At 36.4% G+C, this 27,989-nt stretch overlaps 1 protein-coding gene across 1 annotated transcript in view; it reads left to right on the forward strand.

Annotated features, from left to right (window-relative positions):
• The window catches only part of DNAH14 (dynein axonemal heavy chain 14), a 317,326-nt gene that overhangs the window by 166,526 nt on the left and 122,811 nt on the right, over positions 1-27,989 (forward strand). The window contains 2 exon segments of the mRNA XM_072733718.1: positions 15,600-15,684; positions 18,071-18,300. Coding sequence (XP_072589819.1) covers positions 15,600-15,684; positions 18,071-18,300 — 315 coding nt within the window.

Below are 27,989 nucleotides of genomic sequence, written 5' to 3' on the forward strand. Positions count from 1 at the left end.
GAGGGAGAAGTGGACTGCCCGCTTAGCAGGAATCCCAATGCCGGGCTTGATCCCAGGACCCTGAGATCATGACCTGAGCCAAAGGCAGATGCCTACATCAGGTGTTTTAACAGTATTATTGTAGCTTCTTTAATTCTCCAACATCTGGGCCATGTCTGGATCTGTTCTTTTTTTTTTTTTTTTTAAGATTTTATTTGTTTACTCATGATAGACACAGAGAGAGAGAGGCAGAGACACAGGCAGAGGGAAAAGCAGGCCCCATGCAGGGAGCCTGACGTGGGCCTCAATCCTGGACCCTGGCATCAGGCCCTGAGCCAAAGGCCAACCCGCTGAGCCACCCAGACGTCCCTGGATCTGTTCTATTGACTGCTTCATATCCTGGCAACAGGACTCTTTTTTCATGTTTATTTTTGTGTCCCATACTGGAATGCCAGATATTGTGGGTAGAGGAAGAGTAGAGACAGGTATATTGAGTTTATATCTGAAAATGGTTACACCTTTTCTTCTGCCAGATTGTTGAGTTAATGGTGGGGAGGACTGAGTCTGTATTGATCAAGATATAACTTTCATTGTTACTCATAGTTAGCTTCAGTGCACCTGAGCCTGGGGCCTGGGGTTTCTCAGCAAAGAAACAATTTGTTGTGATTTAAGACTACCTAAGATTAAAGAGAGATTCTAAGAAACTCCAGAGAGAAAAAAAATCCAATAGAATTATAAGAAGAGTTTAACACAAGATTTCTCAATAGTGATACTGACTGACGGTAAAAAAAATAATGTATTATGTTCACAGTGTTTTATATGTAGCTAATTAAATATATTCTCAGATCTGCAAAGCCTGAAAAAGCTTAACACAAGATATTTTTGGAGTAATTCAGTACTGTAAGAAATGGATAAAGGAGAATTATATGAAATGTAGAAATTAGATGTGATTAAATAATTTAGTAAAACTTAATGCAACCAGAGTAAGCAAAGAATACTTCTCAAAAGTATTAACATAAAAACCCAGAACAAAACTTAATTTTTTAAAAGATTTTATTTATTCATGAGAGGCACAGAGAGAGAGAGAGGCAGAGACACAGGCAGAGGGAGAAGCAGGCTCCATGCAGGGAGCCCAATGCAGGACTCAATCCTGAGACTCCAGGATCACGCCCTGGGCTGAAGGCGGCGCTAAACTGCTGAGCCACCCGGGCTGCCCCAGAACAAAATTTTAGACAATTCCAACATAAAGTGGATAGGAAGGGAAGGAGGTGGTAGTTCAAAGAAAGCTGAGAGAGAACTATTACCTGCACTGTTTGAGGGGGAGGGAAAAAAAAGAGAAGTCTAAAAAAGTGATGGGGAAGAATAAACATAAGTATAATCTTAATGTGTAGTGGTTAAGCCTCAGAAGAATAATAGAATCAATAGCATGGTACCTGGGTGGCTCAGTTGGTTACGCATCCAACTCTTTGTTAGCCCCATGTCAGGTTCTGCACTCAGGAGGAGTCTGCTGGAGATTCTCTCTGTCTACCCCTTCCCCTCTTGCTTGCTCTCTAAAAAAAAATTAAAAAATTAAAAAAAAATCTTAAAAAAAAAATAGAATCCATAGCTTTATATATGCAAAGGAATATTTGTTCTTTACAATAGAGGGTAGCAAAAGAAATGAAAAGAAAGAAATTTGAATAACAAAAAAACCCAATCCAACTTTAACAATAATTACAATAATAAAAATGAATGAAACTCCCTCATTTAAAAGATAGAAACTGATTTCAAATTTTTTGTAGGTTATTTTTAAATTTCAAGTTTTTATTTAAATTTAAGTTAGTTAACATATTACTGTAATTCTGTTAACAGGCATAGAATTCAGTGATTCACCATTTATATATTCACACCCAGTGCTCATCATAAGTGCCCACCTTAATCCTCAACACCTATCTAGCCCATCTTCCTCCCTCCATCAGCCCTCCGTTTGTTCTCTATAGTTACGAGTCTTTCTGGTTTGCTGCCCTCTCTTTTCTTTTTAAGCTGATTCAATTTGGGGGCCCCTGGGTGGCTCGGTCAGTTAAGCACTGTCTTTGGCTCAGGTCATGATGAGTCAGGCTCCTGCTCAGCAAGGAGTCTAATTCTCCCACCCCCTGCTCTTGTGCTCTTGCTTGCATGCTCACGCTCTCTCTCTCTCTCTCTCTCTCTCCCCCCCCAACCAAATAAACAAAGTCTTAAAAAAAACGGATTAAAATTTAAAACAAATAGAAACTTTTTCTCTACAAGTATCATCATTAAATCAAAATGATACAAATGGAGCATGCACTTTGGTTAAACAGTTTGGCAGTTCCTATAATGTGAAACATAGTTACTATATGACCCAACAAATCCACTCCTAAAAAATATACCCAAAAGAAAGAGAAATGTGTCCATGCAAAAAGTTGGACACAGATGTCTTTAGCACCATTATTCATAATAGTCCAAAAGTGGAAACAACCCTAATTCCTATCAACTATTAAATGGATAAAGAAAGTTGTGGTTTACCCACATGACCCAATTATTGGGGCCTAATAAGAAATGAAGTATTGATGCACAGAATGGATGAACCTTGAAAACATTGTGTTAAGTTAAAGAAGCCAGTCACAAAGACCTTATGCTGTAAGACTCCATTTATATGAGATGCCCAGAATAAGTGAATATGAAATAGGTTGTGCTTGCCAGAGGTTGGGGGAAGGAGGAAATAGGAAGTTCTGCTAATGGGCAAAGAGTTTCTGTTCGGAGTGATGAAAACATTCTAAAATTATAGTGGTGATATCTGCACACCTCTGATTATACTAAAAACCACCAAATTGTGCACTTTTAAAGGGCAAATTCTGTAATATGTGAATTCTATCTCCATCTGTTATTTATAAAAATGGATATGGAAAGGCTGGAATAAAGGATAGAAATAAGATAAATAATGTAAATACAAATAGAAAGAAAACCAAGCTGTCAATTTAAGTATTCGCTCAAATTTTATTTTAGCATGAAAATTGTCTTAAGCAATAAAAAGAGTAAGACATATTAAGAACATACTGGAAGATAAATATAGCAGATTATTGATACACACACACACACACACACACAGGGAGGGGGAGTGAAAGACAATAGAAGAACTAAGTGTTAAATAAAGCAAATCTCAGTAATCACAAACATGTTAGCAACCTCTCTTTGAAGGCCCTCCAGGTAGCACGCAAAGAAATCCTTATATCCTGCAACTGAACGGATATGAAAGCTCCAGGCCAGGACTCAGTAATTAGAGTGGTGATGCTTTAGAAATATTAAATGACCAACTCTGACAATCAGAGTGGATCTCATCTGAGCAAACATCACCCTAAATATTGACACACCCCTCTGACTCAGTACACCAAGGCATGCATTCCTAATAAGCTCAGTGATGGCTCTGTAGACTAGAGCTAATGGTGGGATGGCCATTACTGAACTCATCTCCCTGGAGGGTCTCATATAGCCCTTACCCCCAGAAACCAGAAGAATTCAGCCAAGCAGGGGTGGGAGGTGCAGAGATGATTCTCAGAGTTACCAAGATTGTTAGTGGAATGTCGCATCCCTTGGGGCAAAATACATGGGCAACCAACTCGGTACCACCAGCTTGTATTGTGAGAAGTCAAAGGTGAGTTAGGAGGTTGAGGGTAGCTGCCTCAGTAAAAAGTTGTGATCCCTTGTCCATTTCCAAACCCAAGCCAGCTTTCAGGCCCAGAACTCATTGAATCAAGAAGAGGCTGGGACCTTCTGCAGTATCATGGAAAGTACTTATAAAAATAATTACATGGATCCTTCTCCAAAAGGGACTTCAGCCATTTACCTGAGTAACTCATACTAGGGAGAGAGGAATAATCAAAGATCTATAGAACTGTGGACACAGGCTCTGACTGATACAGATATCCAGAAACCTAGAGCATCTTGTCGCTCTCCTTCTGTAAGAGTAGGGGGGCCTGAGGGCTAGATAATAAATACAACAGGGAATTTTGACCAGGGTTCAGTTTACTGAACTCAGAACTGAGAATTCTACTGGGAATTAAGAATTTAATGTTTTAATGCTATTAAGTTTTAAAATCTTAATTTCCAGTTGTTTATTGCTGGTACATAAAAATACAATTGATATTTTATATTGACTTTTTGTCTTATATATGTGTTAATGTACATTTCATTAGCTTTTGTAGTTTCCTTTGGATTTACCATGTAGATGATCATGTCGACTGTGAATAAAGACATGAGTACTTTATTTCCAATCAGCTCTTGTTTTATTTCTTGTATTTGTCTCATAGTACTGGGTAGGACCTACAATTCAAAGTTCCATAGATATTTTGAGAACAGACATGCCATTTTTTCCCCTATCTGAAGGAGAAAGCCTTCATTTTTCACTATTTCAGTATCATTTTAACCATAGGTTTCATCCATAGACATCCTTTTTCAAGTTGAGGAAGCTTATTACTATTTCCAGTTTGCTAAGAGATTTTCTTTATTATGAATAGTATTGATCTTTTTTGTTTTTTCTGCATATATTGAGATTATTAAATTTTTTAAATAAAGCATTCTCTAATTTCCTTTGTGATTTATTCTTTGTCCTATGGTTGTTTAGAAATGTGGAGTTTATTTCCAAATATTTAGGGATTTCTAGATGTCTTTTTGTTATTAATTTCTAGTTTAATTTTTCCTGTTATAAAATGTGCTTTGCATGATTCTAGTGTTTTAAGTTTATTGAAATTTGTTTTATAGCCCAGAAGTTACCTGTCTGGGTGAATATAACTGTGCACTTGAAAACAAGAAGTATTCTTCATTTGTTGAATGAAATATTCTATAAATATCAACTTAGTCTAGTTGATAGTTTTGCTCAAATTTTCAATATCCTTTCTAATTTTCCTTTTACACATTCTTATCCATTATAATGAAAAAGGAGTATTAAAATCTCAATCTGCAATTGTGGTTTGTCTGTGTATCCCTTTTTAGTTCTGCAATTTTTCCCTTTGTGTATGTTGAAGCTGTTATTAGGTGCCTACATTTAGATGTATTCTCTTCTTAATGAATTGAATCCTTGTTAATTATTTCTTTATCTCTAAGTAATTACCCTTTCTCTAAAATCAACTTTGCCTGATATTGACATAGCCACTTCTGCTATACTGCTTTCCATTCTTTTACTTCTAACCTATGTTTTCGCGTTTGAAGTGCCTTTCCTGTTGACAGCCTGTATTTGGTTGTCACTTTGTTATCATCTGATGGTCTCTGGCTTTCAGCTGGAGCATTTGGACCATTTATTTAATATGTAATGCTATATATTACATAACATCAGATAAATACAAGAGCACTTGAGACTACAAAAAACTATTCAACAATATGAAAAATAAATATGACTTCTAAAAATGCTAGTCAATGAATGGAAAACTGAGTGGATGTGCTAATGCTGACTCAGTTTTATGTAATGCTAAAAAGGGAATTAGCAGACCAATATATAAAAAAATATGGCACTATGACAGGTTAAAAGACAAGGCAGATTGAGACAGAGAAATCCTCACATATATTTGTTTGGAGTTCCAGAAAAAATCCTGAGGAAAAAGCTATATGCAAAAAGTAGATGTGTGAGAATTTTCCAGAACTGATAAAATACATATATTCTCAGTACAGAAAGTGAAACAAATCTCAAGCAAGACAAAGTGAAACACTCACCTACATTTACCAACATGAAAATACTGAGCACCAAAGACAAGAATACATTTGAAAGGTAGAGGAAAAGGATGGATTACCTACTAAGGAATCGTAATTGGATTGACAAGAGACTTTTCAACAACAAAAAAGGAAGCCAGAAAACAATCTATAATAGGCTGAGAAAAAAGTGACTATTAATTCAAAAGTGGTAGTCAGTTTGCCTTCCATTTTAAAACAATAAAGACCACTTGTATTTTCAGACAAAACATTTGAGAGAGTTCACCATAACAGACCATAATTAAAGGAACTTCTGAAGTATGTGCTTCAGGTAGAATGAAAATTATCTCAGAAGAAATATCTGGGGTTAAAGAAAAAAAAACATGAAAAACAGAGATGATTTAAACAAAATAAATGACAAAAGTAGCACAACAGATGAATAAGAATAAACATTTTAATTATGTTGGATCAATTAATTATCTGTATTTTTTTTAAAAGGGCTTTTGGCCTCCGCTAAACACAAAAATAAATCTGGTAGATTAAAGTGTCTAGTTGAAAAAAATGATACTTGAGAATTTTTAGAAGGAAATATAGTAGGATTTGTTCATGATATTGAATTGATGGATTTATACTTGGCATATTTTTCCGTATAAAATTAAAACTATGTGTTTCTCAAAAAGCATAAAAAATTTGAAAGACAAGCCCCAGACTATAACACAAATAACCAACAAAATATCCAATATATATAAAGTACATGGATTAAAAGCTACATGTATCAACATGCTTGATGATCCACAAACATAATGAGTAGAATAAAGCAAACTGTACAAGTACATACATTTGACACAATTTATGTAAATTTTTAAAGTCATAGAAAGTGAAACTATGTATTTTAAAGAGACTTACTACTGAAATTATTTTCATTGCTCATGAAAATAATAAAACAACAAATTCAACCTGATAACATCTACAGGAAACAGGAATGTCAACAGAGAATGGTAGCCAGAGGTCTACAGATATATTCGTGATGCTTCATATCCTAAGCTGGATGGAGTATTAAAAAACATTTATTGTTTAATTTATACTTTTTATATACTTTTGTCTATTGCACAATAAGTATTTTTTATGAAATATATAGCTGTCATACTATGAAGGTAAAACAGTTCAACAAAAACAGCAGTCAAAATAATGAAACTTAAGAAAAGGGAGAAACGTGTTTAAACACTGCAAATAAAATGATAAATATATCACGATTGCAATGAAGATAGATTCTCAAATTCAATTTTTCAACACTACTATAAAAGACACACTTAAATCATAATGAAATAAAGACTGAAAGCAAAGTAATGGAAAATATATACAAGAAAACCATCAACAGTACCTGCATGTATGTTTTATATGTACATATTCATCTATATACGGGTTGGCAATAGTAATAGGAGACAAAAGGAGTTGTAAGCTAAAAACCCTGGAGAGGGAATGCCTAGGTGGTTCAGTGGTTGAGCGTCTGCCTTAGGTCATGATCCTGGAGTTCCGGGATCAAGTCCCACATGGGGCTTTCCGTGGAGAGCCTGCTTCTCCCTCTGCCTGTGTCTCTCATGAATAAATAAATAAATAAAATATTTTTTAAAAAACACTGGAGGGAAAAAGGAAGGGCATTTTCTGTTGGTAATCGTAACTATCTACTAAGAAAATAATACAATTATGAGCCATTTATGTATTAACAATACATAATATTACATAATTAACAACATGACCTCAAAATATTTAAATCAAAAACTGACAGAATGGTAAGTTTTCAAATCCACACTTCCAGTAAAAAGAATTGTTTGATGATTTGAGATTTATTTTACAATTTTATTGAGATATCATGACATCCATCACTGAATAAGTTTAAGACACACAGCATGATGGTTTGATTTATATCTATTGTGAAATGATTAATACATTAGGTTCGGTTAACATCCATCTTCTTATATAGATACAATAATAATGAAGAAAAAATTGATTTTTTTCATGGTTTTATTCTCATAGTTTTCCTTCTTATACCATTTGAACAGATTTGCTATCTATTGTCTTTCAGATTTTAATTGTACTTTATCAATTTTTAAAAATTTCTGTCTTTTTGAGTGTAGTTGACACACAGTGTTATATTAGGTTCAGGTATACAGCATAGTAATCTGACAGCTCTACACATTATGCTGTGCTCACCACGAGTGTAGCTGCCATCTGTCACCACACAACATCATGACAGTTCCATAGACTATATTCCCTGTGCTGCACCCTCCATCCCATGATATGTTTATTCCATAACTGGAAACCTGTGTCTCCCACTCCCCTTCACCCACTCTGCCCATCCCCCCCACCCTCTCCTCTCTAACAGTCATCAGTGCTCTGTATTTATGGATCTGTTTCTGCTTCTTTAAAATGTGTTTGTCTTTTATGTTCCACATGTAAGTGAAATCATACCATATTTGTCTTTCTCTGTCTGACTTATGTCACTCATCACAATACCCTCTAGGTCCATCCGTGTTACCACAAATGGCAAGATCTCATTCTTTTTTCTGGCCAAATACTTTTTCATGTGTGTACACATTTGAAGGAGCTCCTCCCCCTTCTTTTAGCTCAGCTATGGTTAATTGTTATTATAGTTGTTTCCATACTTAAGTGTTGGAGTGGTAGGTAGTAGTCTATATCTGTCTGGTTTTCCATATTAGTGAGATGTCAATAAATTTGAAAACCTATTTGAGATGGATAATTTTGAAGTAAAATATAAACTTTCCCAAATGATCTGTAAAAGGAAAAGTCGTGGTGTGCAAGGGTGAATCAGTGTGTTAAGCCTCCAATTCTTGATTTTGACTCAGGTCATGATCTCAGGGTCATGAGATCGAGCCCCATGTTGGGCTCCTTGCTGGGGTGTGGAGCCTGCTTAAGATTCTCTCTCTCCCTCTGCCCCCTCTCCCTACTTGCATGCATGCACTCTCTCTAATAAAAAAAAAGTTTTTGAATTCTGGAGGGATTAGACAGGTAGAAAAAATATAAATGTTTTATCTTTGTTAACAAAGGTATGGGTTAGCAAATTGCTGATTTGCTAAGAGAAATGAGAAAAAGTTTCCTTTTTTAAGTCAGAAAAAATAAAACTATAAAAGAACCAACAATATTTTAAACAAAAAGTCATAAAAATTATAATCATCCTCATCAGGTCATTTAGTTCAGTATAATTACTTGTGTTGATCTTGATCTTTTGGTTTCAGTTTTATGAATTCATCAGCTTTATATTGGAGTACTGTAAATTCTTACTCAATTTGGTGGTATAATCTTAGCTATCAGAAACCTGTACTTTATGATAGAGTCTTTTCTGTGGCTCTCCTGGAACATTAAGCATTAGAGTAAAACCATAACTGTCTATAAGTGACAAAAGACTTAAAAACAACTGTGGTTAAAGATTTGATGAGAGTTCATTATAATGCAATTAACATGGAAATTTGGTGATTTTTTAAATATCCTTTTTAAAAATAACTAAAATGGGGATCCCTGGGTGGCGCAGTGGTTTGGCGCCTGCCTTTGGCCCAGGGCGCGATCCTGGAGACCCAGGATCAAATCCCACGTCGGGCTCCCGGTGCATGGAGCCTGCTTCTCCCTCTGCCTGTGTCTCTGCCTCTCTCTCTCTCTCTGTGTGACTATCATAAATAAATAAAAAAATTTTTTTAAAAATAAATAAAAATTAAAAAAAACTAAAATGATAACATTATACTAATTCATAAGATTTTTAGGAACTTCATATAATTTTTAGAATATTTACATTAATAATATATATATGTTTATATATAACCTAAAGAAAATTTAGTAACACTTTTATTTGATAATGCTTTCTGTGTAAATCAGTATATCAAATAAGCCTAATTAGTTGAAGATCTCACTTTTATAGGGAGAAATATCAAATCTTTTGAAATGGTCCAGGGACCCTCTTGAAAATCTGAAACTTGGGATCCCTGGGTGGCTCAGCGGTTTAGCACCTGCATTTGGCCCAGGGCGCGATCCTGGAGTCCCGGGATCGAATCCCGCGTCAGGCTCCCGGCATGGAGCCTGCTTCTTCCTCCTCCTGTGTCTCTGCCTCTCTCTCTATGTCTACCATAAATAAATATTTAAAAAAAAAGAAAAAGAAAAAGAAAAATCTGAAACTTATTTTAAGGTCAAAAAGTCTTCATTTAGAATTTGATTTGGGGAAGTTTATCAGAAATTTCACAAAGTTTTCAAATACTTGATTAAAAAGGATCATATCCTTGTGAAACAATATTTAGTTATTAATTTAACCAAATGACAAAAACTTGAGGCAAATATAAAAAGCTATGTAGTTGTAAAAAAAAAAAAAAAATACTTCGCCCTTTTAGTAGAGAAGACTCCATTTTCTTAAGTAATCAAAGACCTGATAACATTGATCCCGGGAGATTATTTGGTAAAACACAGAATCTTTGTTTTTTTTCCTTTTTTTTTAAGATGTTATTTATTTGAGAGAGCAAGAGCAAGAGAGAGAGAGAGAGAGAGCACAAGCAAGGTGAAGAAGCAGAGGGAGAGAGAGAAGTAGACTCCCCACTGAGCAAGAAACCTGATGCAGGACTCAATCCCAGGACCCTGAGATGACCTGAGACAAAGGCAGACACTTAACTAACTGAGCTACCCAGAGGCTCCCAGAATCTTTGTTTTCTAGGGAGATTACTTAAAATAAAAGGTAAAGAAAATCCTTCTATAATCCTATCAGGAACAAATCAATAGTCCCAGAAAACTTTGTCCTTTTAGCAGATGAAAGAAAATTAAATTTTAGTTTCACCTAAGTTCATTCTTGATATTAAAGCTTATTTTCCTTTAAGGCAATTAAATAGAGATCTTTTATAAATTAATTTTGAAGGCACCTGGGTGGCTCCAATTATTTGGGTTCCTGCCTTTGGCTCAGGTCATGATCTCTGGGTCGTGGAATCGAGCCCCACATTGGGCTCCCTGCTCAGCGGGGAGTCTGCTTCCCCCTCTCCCTCTGCTCCCCCACTTCATGCACTCTCTCTAGTAAATAATATCTTTTAAAAATTAGTTTTGACAATGTTATCTAGATATAGAAAAATGTTATCTATACGTAGTATGGCCGTACACATAACATAAACATACAAACAGACACAGAGACCCTATAGCTCTAATAGTAAAATTTATCCACGAATCTGGTAAAACAAAATGAAACTCTCTTGTTTACAAATAACAGTTAGGTTCAAATTGTGTCTGTGGCAGATGGAACAATTTATGGTTACCTACCCAAAGGGCCAAAAGCTTTGAACTAGTATTTGTGGAGAGGACTTAAGATTTGTGTTTGTCAAGTTTTCTCATGGAGGGTGAGGCCTGGATTTGGGATGAGGAAGCTTCCAGAGCCCTCTGGATTTCACAAAGCTCAGATGAGTGTGGGTACTGCTTTAGTTCTCTCTCCCAGGAGGCTTACATTTTAAAGATATGATCAAATTTACATTTTCAAGGGACAGAGAGACATTGTAAGTTTTGGCATATGTTTGTTATCAGAAGTCCAGAGTAATTACTGTTTAAAATTTCTCTTTGTCTTAGGGGTCAGGTGATATGGGGCAGTTCCATCTGTTCACTGTCAATCAGCATAACCTCCTCCCCTTTGCTATCCTCATTTTGTCAGTGATTCTACCTCTTATTCTACCTCTGATTCCCCATCAGGATTTGTCAGAGGGTGCAGACCTTACTCTGTGGACCTTGTGTCTTCCTGCTTTGTAAAATGGCACACTGAAGTCTCCACCTATCCTGCTCTCCTGCCTGTCTGCCAGCCCCAAAGCTAGCAGAGTGGTGGACAGCTGCACATCCTTTGCTAACCTGGGTTCTTGTAACTTTCTAACTCAAGCTTCAGACTCTGGCTAGGCATCAGTGGCCCACCCAGCTGCCCACAATACAGGCCAGCCCACAGCAGCAGCCGCTCACATCCCTTCTTTGCTGCAGTGCTGTGCAGTTTCTCAAACAGCCAGCATTGTCAGCGTTTCCTCATACTCCTGTGGCAGTTGGTAAACATCTAACATGTGGGCCATCCCTCCCCACAGAGGCTCATGGCTAACTTGGAATGTCCCCTGACAGATGCCTTGTTCCCAAGTCTAATTTCATTGGTCTCCTGACTGACTGACTGACTGACCAATTGTCAGTTTGTTACCTTAGGAGTTTCCTGGATGAAATTCAAAACCAGCCCTTACACATGGAAGCAGGAAAAGACCAAAGAAAGAGGCAGACCAGTCTAGGTTGGTGGGTGGCAGTTTTAATAAGCAAGGGAACTTACTTGTTTAATAAGCAAGGGAACTTAGCCAAGGCTTGTCTTGAATGACTACAGGATGAGTGGATCCCCACATCAACACATAAGAACCTTACAGGTTTCTATAGAGGTCTTAATAGGATTCAGTCTCTATTCATTCTGGATGGTCTCAATGACCCATTGCTCTCTCAAAATGGTATACCTGAAGTGGCTCGTAACATGGGAACAGGAGGCAGAATGTGCATTCTGAGGATAAAAACAGAGAGTAACAAATGCCCAGTTCCTTGGGGTTCAGCTGCAGGTCAGACAACAGTCACGTCCTCTCAATGGCCTTCTCCAACATTTCCTATTAATACTGTGTTTACTCCTATTAGTATCCAACACGGCCTTCATGATACCAGTCAATTAAACAACAGAGGGGAAAAAAGTTTTAAGAAATAGGAAGAGGAAAAGTTGTTATTGTTGGCAGAGGCTATAATCATATTTATTATAACAAAAACAAAAATCAGGATTTGATTAGAATTGGAGATTGCAGCACGTTCACCAGATATTAGATCAATGGGCAAAACTCAGTAGTGCTTTTTATGAAAAATATCATAAAGATATTGTATATTTTTTTAACCATGTTACAGTTTTATTTTTAGTTTAAATTATCAATAGTGTAAAAAGGTTCAGACTGGGAGAAATTATTTTCAGATTACATATCTGATAAAGGATTAATATCCAGAATATATAAAGAACTCTTTCAGTTTAAAAACAAAGGATAACCTGATTTAAGAATGGGCAAAAGACCTGAATGGACATATCTCAAAAACTATATAAATGGCCAAGAAGCATGTGAAAAATTAAACGTAGGGCAGCCTGGGTGGCTCAGTGGTTTAATGCCTTCAGCCCATGCTGTGATCCTGGGGATGTGGAATCAAGTCCCACGTCAGGCTCCCTGCATGGAGCCTGATTCTCCCTCTGCCCCTCTCTCTCTCTCTGTCTTTCATGAATAAATAAATAAAATCTTTTAAAAAAACAAATGCAAAAGCCAAACGTATTAAATCAAAACCACAATGAGATATCACTTCACACCCATTAGGATAGCTATTATAAAAATTTTTTAAAATCAGAAAATAACATGACATGAACATGGAGAAATTGGAACCCTTTGCATTGTTGGTGATAATGTGGAATGATGCAGCCACTGTAGACAACAGTATGACCATTTGTAAGCAAATTGAACATGAACTTATCACTTGACCCAGCAATTCCCCTTCTGAATATATACACAAAAGAATTGAAGCAAAGACTGTCACAGATATTTGCTCACCCATGTTCATAACAGTACTATTCACAATACCAAGGGATAGAAACAACTCAACTGTCTACTGCAGAAAAATGGATATTATTCAGCCATAAAAAGAAAGGAAATCTGTCACTACAGCACAGATGAACAAACCTTAAGGACATCATGCTGAGTGAGATAAGCCAGTCACAGAAGGGCAAATATTGTAAGGATCCATTTATATGAGGTACAAGAAAAAGTAAATTGATAGGAACAGAAATTAGAGTAGAGATTACCAGGGCCTGGGGGGAAAAGGAATGGGGAGTTATTGTTTAATGGGTACAGAGTTTCAGTATGAGATGATGGAAGGTTCTAGAGATGGATGATGGGGATGGTTGCACAAAAATTAAATGTATGTGATGCCATTGAATTGCACACTTAATGGTTTAAAGTGGTAAATCATATGACATTAAATATATTTCACCTAATAAAATGGGTTCTTAAAATTATTCCTCACAGTTTTTCAGGACCTTCTAAAAAGCTTCAAATATCCAATGGCATGCCTACTATCATAGAACCATTCCACATCCTACAATATGTGCATAGATGGGGTATCCTTCCTGAACATTCTCAGCTAAGCTATCAGTGGCTAGAAGGATAGAGAGGAGAACAGGTAAAAAAATCCCTGTCTTTTCAAAACTAGTAACATTTCCAATAAATAAATCCTTAAGGAAATGTTTAACCTTATAGATAAAGAAACATTTATTTGAAAATAAAAAATAAAATAGCATAGGGATGCCTGGGTGGCTCAGTGGTTGAGCATCTGCCTTTGGCTCAGAGCATGATCCCAGAGTCCTGAGATAGAGTCCCACATCAGGTTCCCCACAGGAAGCCTGCTTCTCCCTCTCCCTCTGCCTATGTCTCTGCCTCTCTCTGTGTGTCTCTCATGAAAAAATAAATAAAATCTTTAAAAAAAAAAGAAAATAGCATAAAATTTTCATCTAATATTTTCAAATGGAGAAAACACATCAATGACCAGAATGTATCAACATATAAACTCTCACAGAAGCTATTTGAGGTATATATTGATTCAGCCTTTCTTGGTGAGCCATCTGGCAATATATGTTAAAAATATCAATATAGGGGCACCTGATGGCTCAGTCAGTTAACTGTCTGCCTTCGGCTCAGGTCATGATCCCAGGGTCCTAGTATCGAGTCCCACGTTGGGCTCCCTGCTCAGCAGGGATTTTGCTTCTCCCTCTGCCTCTCCTCCAACTTGTGCTCTCTCTCACTCTGCTCTCTCTCAAATAAAAAAAATGTTTAAAAATCAATGTACTGTGTCCTAGAATCTCTTATTCTAGGAATGAATTCATTATAAGGAAATAGTCACAGAAGTGTACAGATTTGTGCACAAGGAACTTTATTTATAGCAGCATTATTTATAATCATAAAACAACAATAATCTGAATTCCATCAATAGAATAGCTTCATAAACCATGGTGCAACAATGTTATGTTTCAATGGAAAGACATGAAGACAGACTTAAAAAGCAGAATGAGAAGACAACTCTCTTTTTAACTTTTGATTTGAGTTTAAATTTTAAAATATAGTATTTGAATACTATGTATTTATATAAAGGACCATAATGCATCAACATTTTTTTTAATTGGAGTTCGATTTGCCAACATATAACACCCAGTGCTCAAATGCATCAACACTTAATCATTGTTAACCTATCAGTGTGTTAACCTATCATTCTATAGAATGATAAGTTCTACAAGAAGCCTATATTATTTTCATACAAAGAAAACAAACATTATGAAAGACAAAATAAGCTAGAAGGAAGAACCTAATAATCAATCACCCTTTGTGCTCCTCTGTGACCTGCATGATCTGGACTAAACAGGAGGGTGACAGGAACCAGGGAGAGGAATACATCCTGCCTAAAGTGCGCCTGTTTGATGTTTGTTTTAGTAAATTTATCATTTGAAATTATACAGCTTTCATTCTACTCTGCTCTTCATTAGGACCCATTTACTATTTAGTTTGTAATGTATGCCATATTTGGAGGTAGTTACCTGAATATTCTAAAGTTTTCCTGTTGGAACAATCAGACTTACAAAAAAGTTGGTAGAAGAAAAAAGTGTCAATTTATGCTTCAAATAAATAATCGTTTTGGACAATTGCAGGTACATTCTCTGCTCCTCTTAGAAAGGTGACTCTCACTGAAGTCTGATAAGGTAGCTACTTGCTAATGCATGTGAAAGAAAGATGTTCTGTGATGATTTACAAACAATTTTGAAGGTTAAACCTCACTAAGTAACCAGATAAATTTTGGGTCTCTTGTTCACTGTGGAAAAATACTCTTTCCTTGTTAAGGTGAAGATTTGAAGGACATTCCAACCGAGAAGACACATTCTTCATATTCAAAAGTTTCTGTCAAGTTCAAGAATACAAAAAAGAGGTCAGTTACATTCCACAGACATGCTTAAGTACCTACTAGATCCCAGACACTTAAGCAAGCACAGGATTACCGGTCAATAAACCAGGACTTTTGTGACTTCAGAGTAACAAAATCCACTTAAATGTATTTTATTGCAGCTTAGAGTCCTTGTGTATTTAATATAAGATCATTAGATTTTGATGCCAACTTAAATGGATAATATGAATACATTTGTGCAGATTCTGTACATAATTGAGAAAGGAATAAAATTGACATGAGTTTATTTCATGAATCTGCCATTTATGAGCTGAGAAATGTTGATCCAGTTACCAATTTATTTTTAAGCTTTGGTTTTCTCATTTATAAAACTAGATAATAATGCAATGTGCTACATGTCTAGAATAGTGCCTGGTACATAGTAAGTGCTCAATAGATTATAGCTACAGAAATTACTATCTCTACAAGTCTGCCATTTTACAAAAATGGACAGGAGAGCCACAGCTGAGGCCTTTCTACATTCCATTAAAAGGTACGAGGCCCTGACACATTCACATCACATTTTCTTTTAAATGACAACATTTCAATATGGTTTTTACTCTGCCTGTCAACTCTGCCTTCAATTCCACATCCTGCCCAAACCATCACTGTTTCCTGCCTGTCCTGTAGCAAGAGTCTCCCAGTTGGTTTTCCCAGTTCTTCCAGCCCATTCTCAACATGGCAACAATAAATTATTTTAAATTTTTATTAGGCTGTGAGTAGCCATAAAAGAATATTTGTGAAGTATGTGCAAGATATAAGGAATAATACACAATCATCCCTATATACACCACACAATTCTAGAAAAACTTTATAATCTATCTTTGAAGTCCTCTGTGTACCTATCTAGATCTTATGCCATCTCATCATTGGAGGTGACTACTAACCTGTATTTTGTGTTTATCAATATATTTCCAAACAATATATTTTTCACCTTTGCATGTTTTTAAACTTTAGTAGAATCGCTATGTTCTTGTATGACTTACATTTTTTTGTTCAGTGTTATGTTCCTATGATTAATTCATTGGATATAAGGATTCTTCATTCATTTCACTGCTAATAGGCCATTGTATAAATATGTTACAACTTACAACCTGTTGATAGACATATATGTTGTTTTCAATTTTTGTTATTATAACTGCTACCATGATTAATATGCTTGTACATGTCTTCTGGTATTTATATGCAGACATTCAATTTTTTTAAAAACATACACTACAATAAATAAATAATAAATTAGAATGTTTCTTTTTTTAGAGGCGTTTAATGTGCCTCCTTTTAGAGGCGTTTCATGATTTCCCATTACACTAAGAATGGAAGAAAAGAAGCCGTGATAGAGCACGAAAGCCCTGCCCATTGCTGCATTCACTACATGGGCTTCGGGGACACAGGCTTTTTGTTGTAGTTCCTCACTAGCCTTGATCCTTTGACCTCATGGTCTTGGCACATGTGTCCTTCTGCTCAAAATGTTCATCATCCACCATTTTGCCAAATCTCAGTCGTCCTGTCATGTGTCCACAGAGGCTGTCCCTGCTTCCCACTGCTCCTCACGGCATGTTTACCTATTCCTTACACACATCATGGCTTAGTAAGCATGTTCTTGTTCTGGAGATAAGGGAGCGTTTCCAGAGTAACTGATACATAGTAGGGATGCAGTAAATACTCACTGAATGAACTATTTATTACACCTGACTAGAAATTTAAATAGAATTGTACATGTGCATTATACATTAATGATTGCCAATAAGTTTTAGTTCAGTGATACGTTTTTAGGGTTTTCATAATTTAGAATTAATTTTATGATAATGCTAAATCCTGAACTATTTTAAATGCCTTGAAATCAAGCCCAGACCTCTCATTCAGTCCCGTCACTGTCAGCCCTGTCTCATAGAATCTCAAGGCCCCACCGGACAGGGTAATCTTGTTGGCCCAGCCTGGATGGACAAGACTCCCCCCAGACTCACATTACCTGGCTTTAGCCAGGTTAAACTAAATCAGCCTCTAGAACTTGGTTGAGAGGAGTACAGTACATTTGCTTCTGTTTTTGTACATGAAATGGATAATTACCAGATAATCTCCCAAAAGAAGGGTAAACTCTCAATTAATAAATTGATGTAATAAATAAAACAAAAGTGAATCATGTGTACTAAATAAATGAAATAAAGGTTAACTGCAAACCTCCTACAGAAATGGTACTTTAAAAATAGTAGCAGTGCATAATAGTAGCATGATTTATCATAGAAAACTATACATTAACCTTAAACCATTTGTGTCAATACCTATTTTAATTTTTAATAATGAAACTTTGATATGATATTGAAATCATTGAACTTTCTTCTAAAATTCTTAATTTTCACAGTGTCTACCCTAGAGCTGAAAATACATGGTATCTGGAGAAGAATCCTGATAAATTAAAAATAATGATTCAAAAGCTCTTCGTATTTGCATTTACATGGGCATTTGGAGGAACTTTAATGCGTGAGGATGAGCATGAAGATGACACAGTACTTTATTCAAGCCATGAGTCTAGTTCACCTGCCAAAGTGACCTATGATTTTGACAATCTTGTGCATGAATTATTTGAAAGCAATCCACAAGTAGGTAAGTTCTGGGGGGCAGCAGTCATAATTATGTTTACTTTAGAGTATTACTTTGGGGGCATCTGGGCAGCTCAGTTGGTTAAAATTTTTTTAAAAAGAGGAGCACCTGGGTGGGCTCAGTTGGTTAAGTGTCTGACTCTTGATTTTGGCTCAGGTCGTAAGCTCATGTTGTGAGATGGATTCTCTCCTTCTGCCCACCCCCCTAAAAAATTAGTTTGAGACTCTTTATGGTTGGGCTCATATTAAAAGGCTCATCTTTTAAACTGTGAGATTAAAGATAAAAGCACACTCCAGTACCCTTAACTCCAGCAAAAAGAGGCTGAAGTAACTTAGATTACTGGTTGATTCTTGTTTCAAAGGAAATTGTAACACAAGTAGGTGGAAGAACAAAGATAAAGCCTTGAAACTATGACCTCAGCCTAGTTGAGCCCATCAGCCCTATAAGCTGGATCTGTGTTATACATATCATCACACACCAGGAACTTATGTATAGTTTGTTTCATTTACTTTCTAAAGACTAAAATTTTTAAAATTATTTTATGAAGTTCGATTTATTATATGTGTTTTTTTAGTCAGTTCTAACAAATGGAATCCTAATATTCTGAAAGAGTAAGCCTTCCCAATTAGCTGTTACTGATTAAAGGAACTGTGAACAGATGAAAAGATCCTTTGTGCAGGTACCAAAAAGACTCATAATACTGGACATGAATATATTTAGAAGAACTTTGTTAAATAAAGATGAAAGCTAAAAAATAATTACCAAAATTGCAAATTCTACCGGTTTATATGATGTGATTCTTGAGGTATCCTTTTGAAGTTATTTGTAAAAGCTCTATTTAAGTTATCTTTAATCACAAAGTTGTATGTTATTTCCTATACAAATTAACTATTTTTTAAAGGCTTTATTTGAGAGAGAGAGAGAACAAGTGGGGGTGTAGGGAAGGAGCCAAGGGAGAAACAGACTCCCCACTGAGTGAGGAGCCCGAGGCAGGGCTCAATCCCAGGACCTCAAGATGATGACCTGAGCCAAAGGCAGATGCTTAACCAACTGATCCACCCAGGTATCCTGGAAATTAACTTTTAATATCAAAGCATTGCATGTTAATTTGTTGTTGAACTTAGTGGTTCAACTTGATGTTGCTAACTTTGAAGATAAATAAACTGCCTTGATTTTTCAGGCAGAAAAACCCCAAATTCTGTTATTTCTTCTCCCTGTGAACCTAAAGACAAATCAATAAGTTATATGTTATGTTAGATTGTTCATCTTAAAATGATGAATAAGAAATTGTGTTTTGTCATCTGAGGTACCATAGGAAAGCTACGTTGGAGCACAGATGTAGGAATGAAAGGAGACGCAGGTGGTAGCAGTCATTAAAAAAAGTACAAAACCATCAGAATGAAAATAAGAGAAGAAAAGAGAGTCCATAAACCTCCCACTTGTAGTCATCCTGCAAATAAAATTGTAAAACACAAAACAATTCAGACAAAACAGTATACCAATAAAATCACCTATCATAATATGAACTCATTCCAGATGAAATTATTATAGCCTAGCAGAGACTTTAATATAAGTGTGTTTAGGGTTCTTTTTTTGGAAAGATAAAGAGATGGATCAATTTTTAAATAAATAAGCATATATGAAGCAAAAAAAAAAAGTAGAAATGAAGACAACATATGGCTATGAGAAAAGACCAAATAGAAATTCTGTAATCATTCAAGTAAAAGTCGGTAGTCTGGATCAACTCTACTCTTGGCACCATCAAAGAAAGAATTTGTAAATTAAAACCTAGGAAAATGTGTTTTCAACTTTTCTTCATATTGACTTTGCCTGTTTCTTATTAAGCTTAATCGTAAAAATTTCATCTGTTTTTTTGCGGGTTTGCATTTGCCATTACAAATGGTAATGCTGCAAGGGCTTCCCCATGACGTATGGTCCTGGTTTTGTTGCTGCTAAGCTCTTCTGTCTCACTTCTGGAAGGTCTGTTTGGGTCCTTTTCAAATAGGCTGTGTCACTTTTTAGAATTTTCCATCTTGCTTTTATTTAAACATAGTAAACATGGCTGTCTTAGAATATGCATCTGATAATTCTAGTCATTCAAGTCTTGTTAATTGGTGGCTGTTACCTTGTTTCTGCTAGTTACCTTTAACTAATTATTAAATTTGTGAAAATTATCTGTGTGGTTTAGGATAACAGTTCCATTCTATAGACGGTATATCCACTGCAAAACCATCATAGCTAAAGATTAGATCAGGCAAGAACATCGATGGATGTTAAACTTCGGGCAGAATCTGATGAGGACAGGTTAGTCCCTCATCTGACACTGTTTCCTCACAAACTAGTTCTTAGTTGCAAGAGATAAAACAACAGAGAAAGAAAGCAAAGGACGAATGTTAGAATGAACCCTCTTGTTGGATGATGATAGAGCAGAATAATGGCTTTCCTGAGCTTCCCACATCCTATTCCTTGAGACCTGTCAGTATGCTATCTCATAGCACAAGGGAGTTTGAAGGTGTGATTAATTTAAGGAGCTTGAGATGGGATGATTATCCTGGGTTATCTTACGGGAGCCAATGTAATTACATGAGTCCTTAATGATGAAGAAGGAGGCAGGAGTGTAAGGAGGAAAGCAGAGTTTGAAGAGACACAGTTGTGTGGTTGCTGGCTTTGAAGATGGAGGAAGAGATCCTAAGCCAAAGACTGACAGTGGCAGCTCTAACCTGGAAAGAGCAAGGGAAGGGATTCTCCTTGAGAGCCTCCATAGGAATGCAGTCCTGCCAACACTTTGATTTTAACCCAGTGCAAACAGATTGGACTTCTGACCTCTAGAACTGTAAGAATAAATCTGTGTTGTTTTAAGGCCCCTAAGTTGGTGTAATTTGTTACAACAGCAATAGAACACTTACAGAAAAGCTTTATTAGTCTGAACTCATGCTTTCCTTTCTTGATAAACATGTGGACAGATGCAGAAATAAAATAGGTGTGTATATATTTGTTAGTATACATAGATCTATTTCTCAGTTCTTCACTTGCATCACCCTCCCCTAGGCAGCACAGCCTACTGCCAGAGAGGCCCATTTTTCTTTAGCCCCATATAAAGTACTGAATTGTGAACTACCTGACTGTAGGTCAGTGAGTGGCTGGAAGGACAGCAGCCAGGGCTCAGAAATGGAACATATTAAAGAGACACAAATCCTACTAAACAGCTTTAGGACTCCCAACAGGAGGTCTTCCCATGAGCTGCTGGGGACACCTTGCCTGAGGATACCCTGAACTGGCCCATGGGCTCCCCAGCACTGCATTAGCCTCACCCATAAACACCCTTAACTAGGTGCCCTGTGTGCACCCCAGACGGGAACAGAAGTGAGCCTTTACAGATGGCTAGTAGAGAACCAGGCTGACTATAGGATTGAGAGAGACGACACAAACACAGCACCCAGCACCACCCTAGGGAAAGCAACAAGGAGGCTGTCAGCACCTGGCCTGGCCTGGCCAGATGGAGAGAAGGCATACATGCCTAAACATCACCCAACAGGAGAGAACAAGAAGTGTGGGACAAGAATACCCATAAAAAAGACTTTAGAATCCTTAACAGTTGAAGGGAGTTATTTCTGTCTCTCCCACAGCCAGTAAAGACTGGAGAAGACTGCCTCTTCAAATGCGGAGACCACAATGAAGGACTTCAAGGAACCCGAAAAACTGAGGAAACATGACAACCAAAGGAGTCCAATATTTCTCTAGTAACTGACCCCAAAGAAACAGAGATTTGTGACTTGCGCAATAAAAAAAATCAAAATAGTTTTTTTGAGGAAGCCCAATGAGCTAAAAGACAACAGTGGAAAGCAATTCAATGAAATTAGGAAAACAATACACGAACAAAATGAGAAGTTTAGCAGAGAGACAGGAATCAGAGCAGAACCAAATAGAAGTTATGGAGCTGGCGAATACAGTGAATGGAATAGAACATCAACAGCCAACTGGATCAAGCAGAGGAAAGAGTCTCCAAGACAGAAAACAGGTCATTTGAAATTATCCTCTTACAGGAGAAAAAAGAAAAAAGAATGAAGAAAGGCTATGAAATATGCAACATCATTTTTAAAAATGTACACATTATGGGAGTCCTAGAAGGAGAAGAGAGGGAGAAAGGAACAGAAACCTTATTTAAAGAAATAATGGCTGAGAACTTACTGAATCTGGGAAGGGATTTAGATACCTTCAGAGATCCCCCCCCCCCCCAGTAATTTCAACCCAAAAAATGTTCTTGTACACATTATAATAAAAGCTGTCTAAAGAAAGAGAATTTGAACACAGGCAAAGGAAAAAATTGCCCACATACAAGGAACCCCATAAGGCTCAGCAAATTTCTCAGCACAAATCTTGCAGGCCAAGAGAGAGTGGGATGATCTATTCAGGGTACTGAAAGAAAAAACTGCCAACCAGGAATACTTCACCCTGCAAAGTTGTCCTTTAGAAATGAAGGAGAGGAGTACCTCAGTGCCTTGGTTGGTAAAGTGTCTGCCTTCTGCTCAGGTCATGATTTCAGGGTCCTGGGACTGAAGGCTGCATTGGGCTCCCTACTCAGCTTCTCCCTCTCCCTCTGCTCTTCTCCCTGCTTGTACTCTCTCTCATGAGCTTGCTCTCTTCTCTCTCTCTCTCAAATAAATAAAATCTTTAAAAAAGAAGAAGAAATGGAGAGAAAGACTTTCCCAAACAAATAAGCTGAGGAAGTTCATCACCACTAGAAATGCTAAAAGGAGTTCTTCAAACTGAAGTGAAAATCTTAATTAGTAGCAGGAAAACATGAAATTATAAAACACATTGGTAAAGGTAACTATATAGTAAAACTCAGATGCTCTAATACTGTAATGTGTGTGTGAATCACTAAACTCTAGTATAAAAAATAAAACACAAAAACATTAAAATTTCTATAGCTACTTAGATGTGTAATGGATACACAGTATAAAGGGGGAGGTAAATTGAGACATGGAAAACATAAAATGTGAAGGGAAGGTACAAGAGTTTTTTCATGTGATGGAAATTAACTTGTTATCAGCTTAAAAGATGTTTTATGTGTCATGGTAACCACAAACCAAAAACCAATAGTAGATACATAAAAGATAAAGAAAAGGAAATTAAAGCATACCACTAGGGAAACAAAGGAAGAGAGGAAGAGACAACAAGGGAACCACAAAACAGCCAGAAAATAATCAGATGATAGTAGTCTTTGATTTTCAAAATTACTTTAAAAGTAAATGTATTAAATTCTGCAATCAAAAGATATAGAGTATATAAATGGATTTTTTAAAACAAAATCAACTATATGCTGCCTACAGGAGATTCACTTCTGATTCAGGGACACACAGAGGCTCAGATTGCAGGGTTGGGAAGCAATATTCAATGCAAACTGAAAGAAAGCAGGTGTAGCTAAGCTATATTTATATTTATATTAGACAATATAGACTTTAAGCCAAAAAGTGTAACACAGACAAGCTATATTTATATTTATATTAGACAATATAGACTTTAAGCCAAAAAGTGTAACACAGACAGTGTATCATTATGTGATGATAAATGAGTGAAGATCTGAAGAAATAGAGACCAGTCCATTAATAGTAGGGGAATTTATTTCCCTACTTTAAACAATGGATAGATTGTTCAGAGAGAAAAATCAATAATGAAATACTGGAACTGAGCTATATTTTAGGAAAAATGGGCCTACCAGACATAGAGAATTCAATCCAATAGCAGCAGAATACACATTCTTCTCAAGCACATATGGAGTATTCTCCAGTGTAGGTCAAATGTTAGGTTACAAAACAAGTCTTAACAAATTAATAAGATGAAAAATTATATTAACTATCTTTTCTGACCATAACGAAATGAAACTAGAAATCAATACCTTGATGAAAACTAGAAAATTTAAAATATGTAGAAATTAAATAACACACTCTGAAAAATCAATGAAAAAATTATTAAACGTTGAAAAAAACAAAAATGAAAACAACATACTGTAACTTATGGGTTTCGGTAAAAAATTCTTAGAAAGAATTTTATAGCAATAAATGCCTACATGGTGATAAAAGAAAGATCTCAAATAATCTAACTTTACACGTCAAAGAAAAAGGAAAAGAATAATAAGCTAAGCCTAAAGTTAGCAGAAGGAAAGAAATAACAAGATCAGAGTAGAAATGAATTAAAAGAGACCAGAAACTAAGAGCAGGTTTTTTTAAAAAGACAAAATTGACAAACCTTTACCTAGATTAAAGAAAAAAGAGAAAACTCAAATAAAATTAGAAATCAAAAAACAGGGATCCCTGGGTGGCGCAGCGGTTTGGCGCCTGCCTTTGGCCCAGGGCGCGATCCTGGAGACCCGGGATCGAATCCCACATCGGGCTTCCGGTGCATGGAGCCTGCTTCTCCCTCTGCCTGTGTCTCTGCCTCTCTCTCTCTCTCTGTGACTATCATAAATAAATAAATAAATAAATAAATAAATAAATAAATAAAAATTTAAAAAAAAGAAATCAAAAAACATTACAATGGACACCATAGAAATACAAAAGTTCAAAAAAAAATACAAAAGTTCACAACAGACTGCTATGCACCAACAAATCAAAAGGCCTAAAATATGTGGGGACATTCCTAAAAGCATACAAGCTACCAAGGCTGAATCATGAAGAAATAGAAAATCTGAACAGCCCAAAATGAATAATGGGATTGAATCAGTACTCAAAAACTTACCATTAAACAGAAGTCCAGGACCAGATGGCTTCACTGGTGAATTCTATCAAACACCGAAGAAGAATTACCACCAGTCCTTCTTAAAATCTTCCAAAAAATTGAAGACAAAGGAAAACTAACAAAGTCATTTTACAAGACAGCATTACCCTAATGCTAAAATCAGATAAGGACACCACAAAAACAAACTAAAAACTCTACAAGCCAATATTCCTAATATATATAGATAGAAAAATCACCCCACCCCCCGCCAAATGAACAAACTATATTCAATAGCACATTTAAAAAATTACAAACTTTGATCATGCAGGATTTGGAATGCAAAGATGGTTCAATTTATGCAAACCAATAAATGTGATATGACACATTAACAAAATAAAAGATTAACATCATATTTTTAATAGATGCAGGAAAGGCATTTAACAAAAATCCAACATCATCTCATGATAAAGACTCTGAACAAACTTGCTATAGAATTAACATATCTGGGGATGCCTGGATGGCTCAGCAGTTTATATCCTGCCTTCAGCCTAGGGCATGATCCTTGAGTCCTGGGATCAAGTCCCACATCGGGCTCCCTGCATGGAGCCTGCTTCTCCCTCTGCCTGTGTCTCTGTCTCTCTGTCTCTCTGTCTCTCTCTCTCTCATGAATAAATAAATAATCTTAAAAAAATAATTAACATATCTCAACATTATAAAGGCCATATATAAGAGGCTTACAGCTAATGTCATACTCAATGGTTAAAGAGTGAAAGCTCTTCCTCTAAGATCAAGAATAAAACAAGGGTTCTCACTACTCCTATTCAATATGATACTGAAAGTTCTAACCAGAAAAACTAGGCAACACATCAGGGAAATACAAATCAAAACCACAATGAGATACCTCTTCACACCATTGAGAATGGTGAAAATTAAGACAGGAAACAACAAATGTTGGAGAGGATGTGGAGAAAGGGGAACCCTCTTGCACTGTTGGTGGAAATGTGAACTGGTACAGCCACTCTGGAAAACTGTGTGGAGGTTCCTCAAAGAGTTAAAAATAGAACTGCCCTACGACCCAGCAATTGCACTACTAGGTATTTACCCCAAAGATGCAGATGCAATGAAACGCTGGGACACCTGCCCCCCAATTTATAGCAGCAATGTCCACAAGTAGCCAAACTGTGAAAGGAGCCTTGGTGTCTATCAAGAGATAAATAGGTAAAGAAGATGTGGTCTATATATACAATGGAATATTACTCAGCCATTAGAAACAACAAATACCCACCATTTGCTTATGTGGATGGAACTGGAGGGTATTATCCTGAGTGAACTAAGTCATTCGGAGAAGGACAAATATGGTCTCATTCATTTAGGGAATATAAAAAAATAGTGAAAGGGAGTAAAGGGGGAAAGGACAGAAAATGAGTGGGAAATATCAGTGAGGGTGACAGAACATGAGAGACTCCTAACTCTGGGAAACAAACAAGGGATGGTGGAAAGGGAGGTGGGTGGGGGGTTGGGGTGACCAGGTGACAGGCACTGAGGGAGGCACTTGACAGGATGAGCACTGGGTGTTATGCTATATGTTGGCAAATTGAACTGCAATTAAAAAAATTTTTTAATTAGGCAACAAAAATAAATAACTGCAAAGTAGGTCTAGAGGGACCATCCATCAACATAATAAAGGCTTTATATGAAAAACTCACAGCCAACATCATACTCAGTCATGAAAAAACTGAGCTTTTCCTGTAAGGTCGGGAGCAAGACAAGACAAGGATGTCCACTCTTACCACTCTTATTCAACATAGTGCTAGAAATCTTAGGCACAGCAATTAGACAATCTAAAGAAATAAAGGGCATCCAAATTGGTAAGGAAGAAGTAAAACTCTCACTATTTGCAGATGACATGAAATGACATATAGAAAATCATAAAGACTCCACCCAGCTACTGGAACTGATAAGTGAATTCAGTAATGTGACAGAATACAAAATCAGTGTACAGAAATCTGTTGTATTCCTATACACTAATAATGAAGCAACAGAAAATGAAATTAAGAAGGCAGTCTCATTTACAATTTCACCAAAACCAATAAAAAATCTAGGAATAAACCTAACTGAAGAGATAAAAGATTTGTACTCTGAAAACTACAAAACACTGATAAAAGAAACTGAAAATGACACAAAGTAGTACAAAGACATTCCATGCTCATGGAATGGAAGAACAAATATTGTTAAAATGTCTATACTGCCTAAAGCAATCTACATATTTAATGCAATCCCTATCAAAATATCAATGAAATTTTTCACAGAGCTAGAACAGACAGTCCTAAAATTTGTATAGAACCACAAAAGACCTCAAATAGCCAAATAAATCTTGAAAAGAAAAACAAAATAGGAATTATCACAATGCCAGACTTCAAGTTATATTACAAAGCTGTAGTAAACAAAGCATTATGGTACTAGCACAGAAATAAGCACATATATCAATAGAACAGAATAGAGAGTCCAGAAATGAACCCACAATTAGGGCACCTGGGTGGCTTAGTCAGTTGGGTATCTGCCTTCAGCTCAGGTCATGATCTGGGTCCTGGGATGGAGCCCTGCATTGGGCTCCCTGCTCAGAGGGAGATTCTCTCTCTCCTTTGTCCCTCCCCATGCTTGTGCATTCTCTCTTTTTCAAATAAATAAATAAAATCTTTAAAAATAAACCCACAGTTATATGGTCAGTACACCTTCAACATAGTGGAAAGCAAATGCAGAGGGGAAAACACAGTCTCTTCAACAAATGATGTTGGGAAAACTGGGCAGCCACATGCAGAAGAATTAAACTGGACCACTTTCTTACACCATACACAAAAATAAACTCAAAATGAATCCAGGACCTAGTTGTGAGACCTGAAACTAAAAATCCTAGAGGAGAACACAGACAGTAACCTCTTTGATGTGGACTATGGCAACATTTTTCTAGAAATCAA

Source organism: Vulpes vulpes, chromosome 13, assembly GCF_048418805.1.
Source record: "Vulpes vulpes isolate BD-2025 chromosome 13, VulVul3, whole genome shotgun sequence".
Classification (NCBI taxonomy): domain Eukaryota; kingdom Metazoa; phylum Chordata; class Mammalia; order Carnivora; family Canidae; genus Vulpes; species Vulpes vulpes.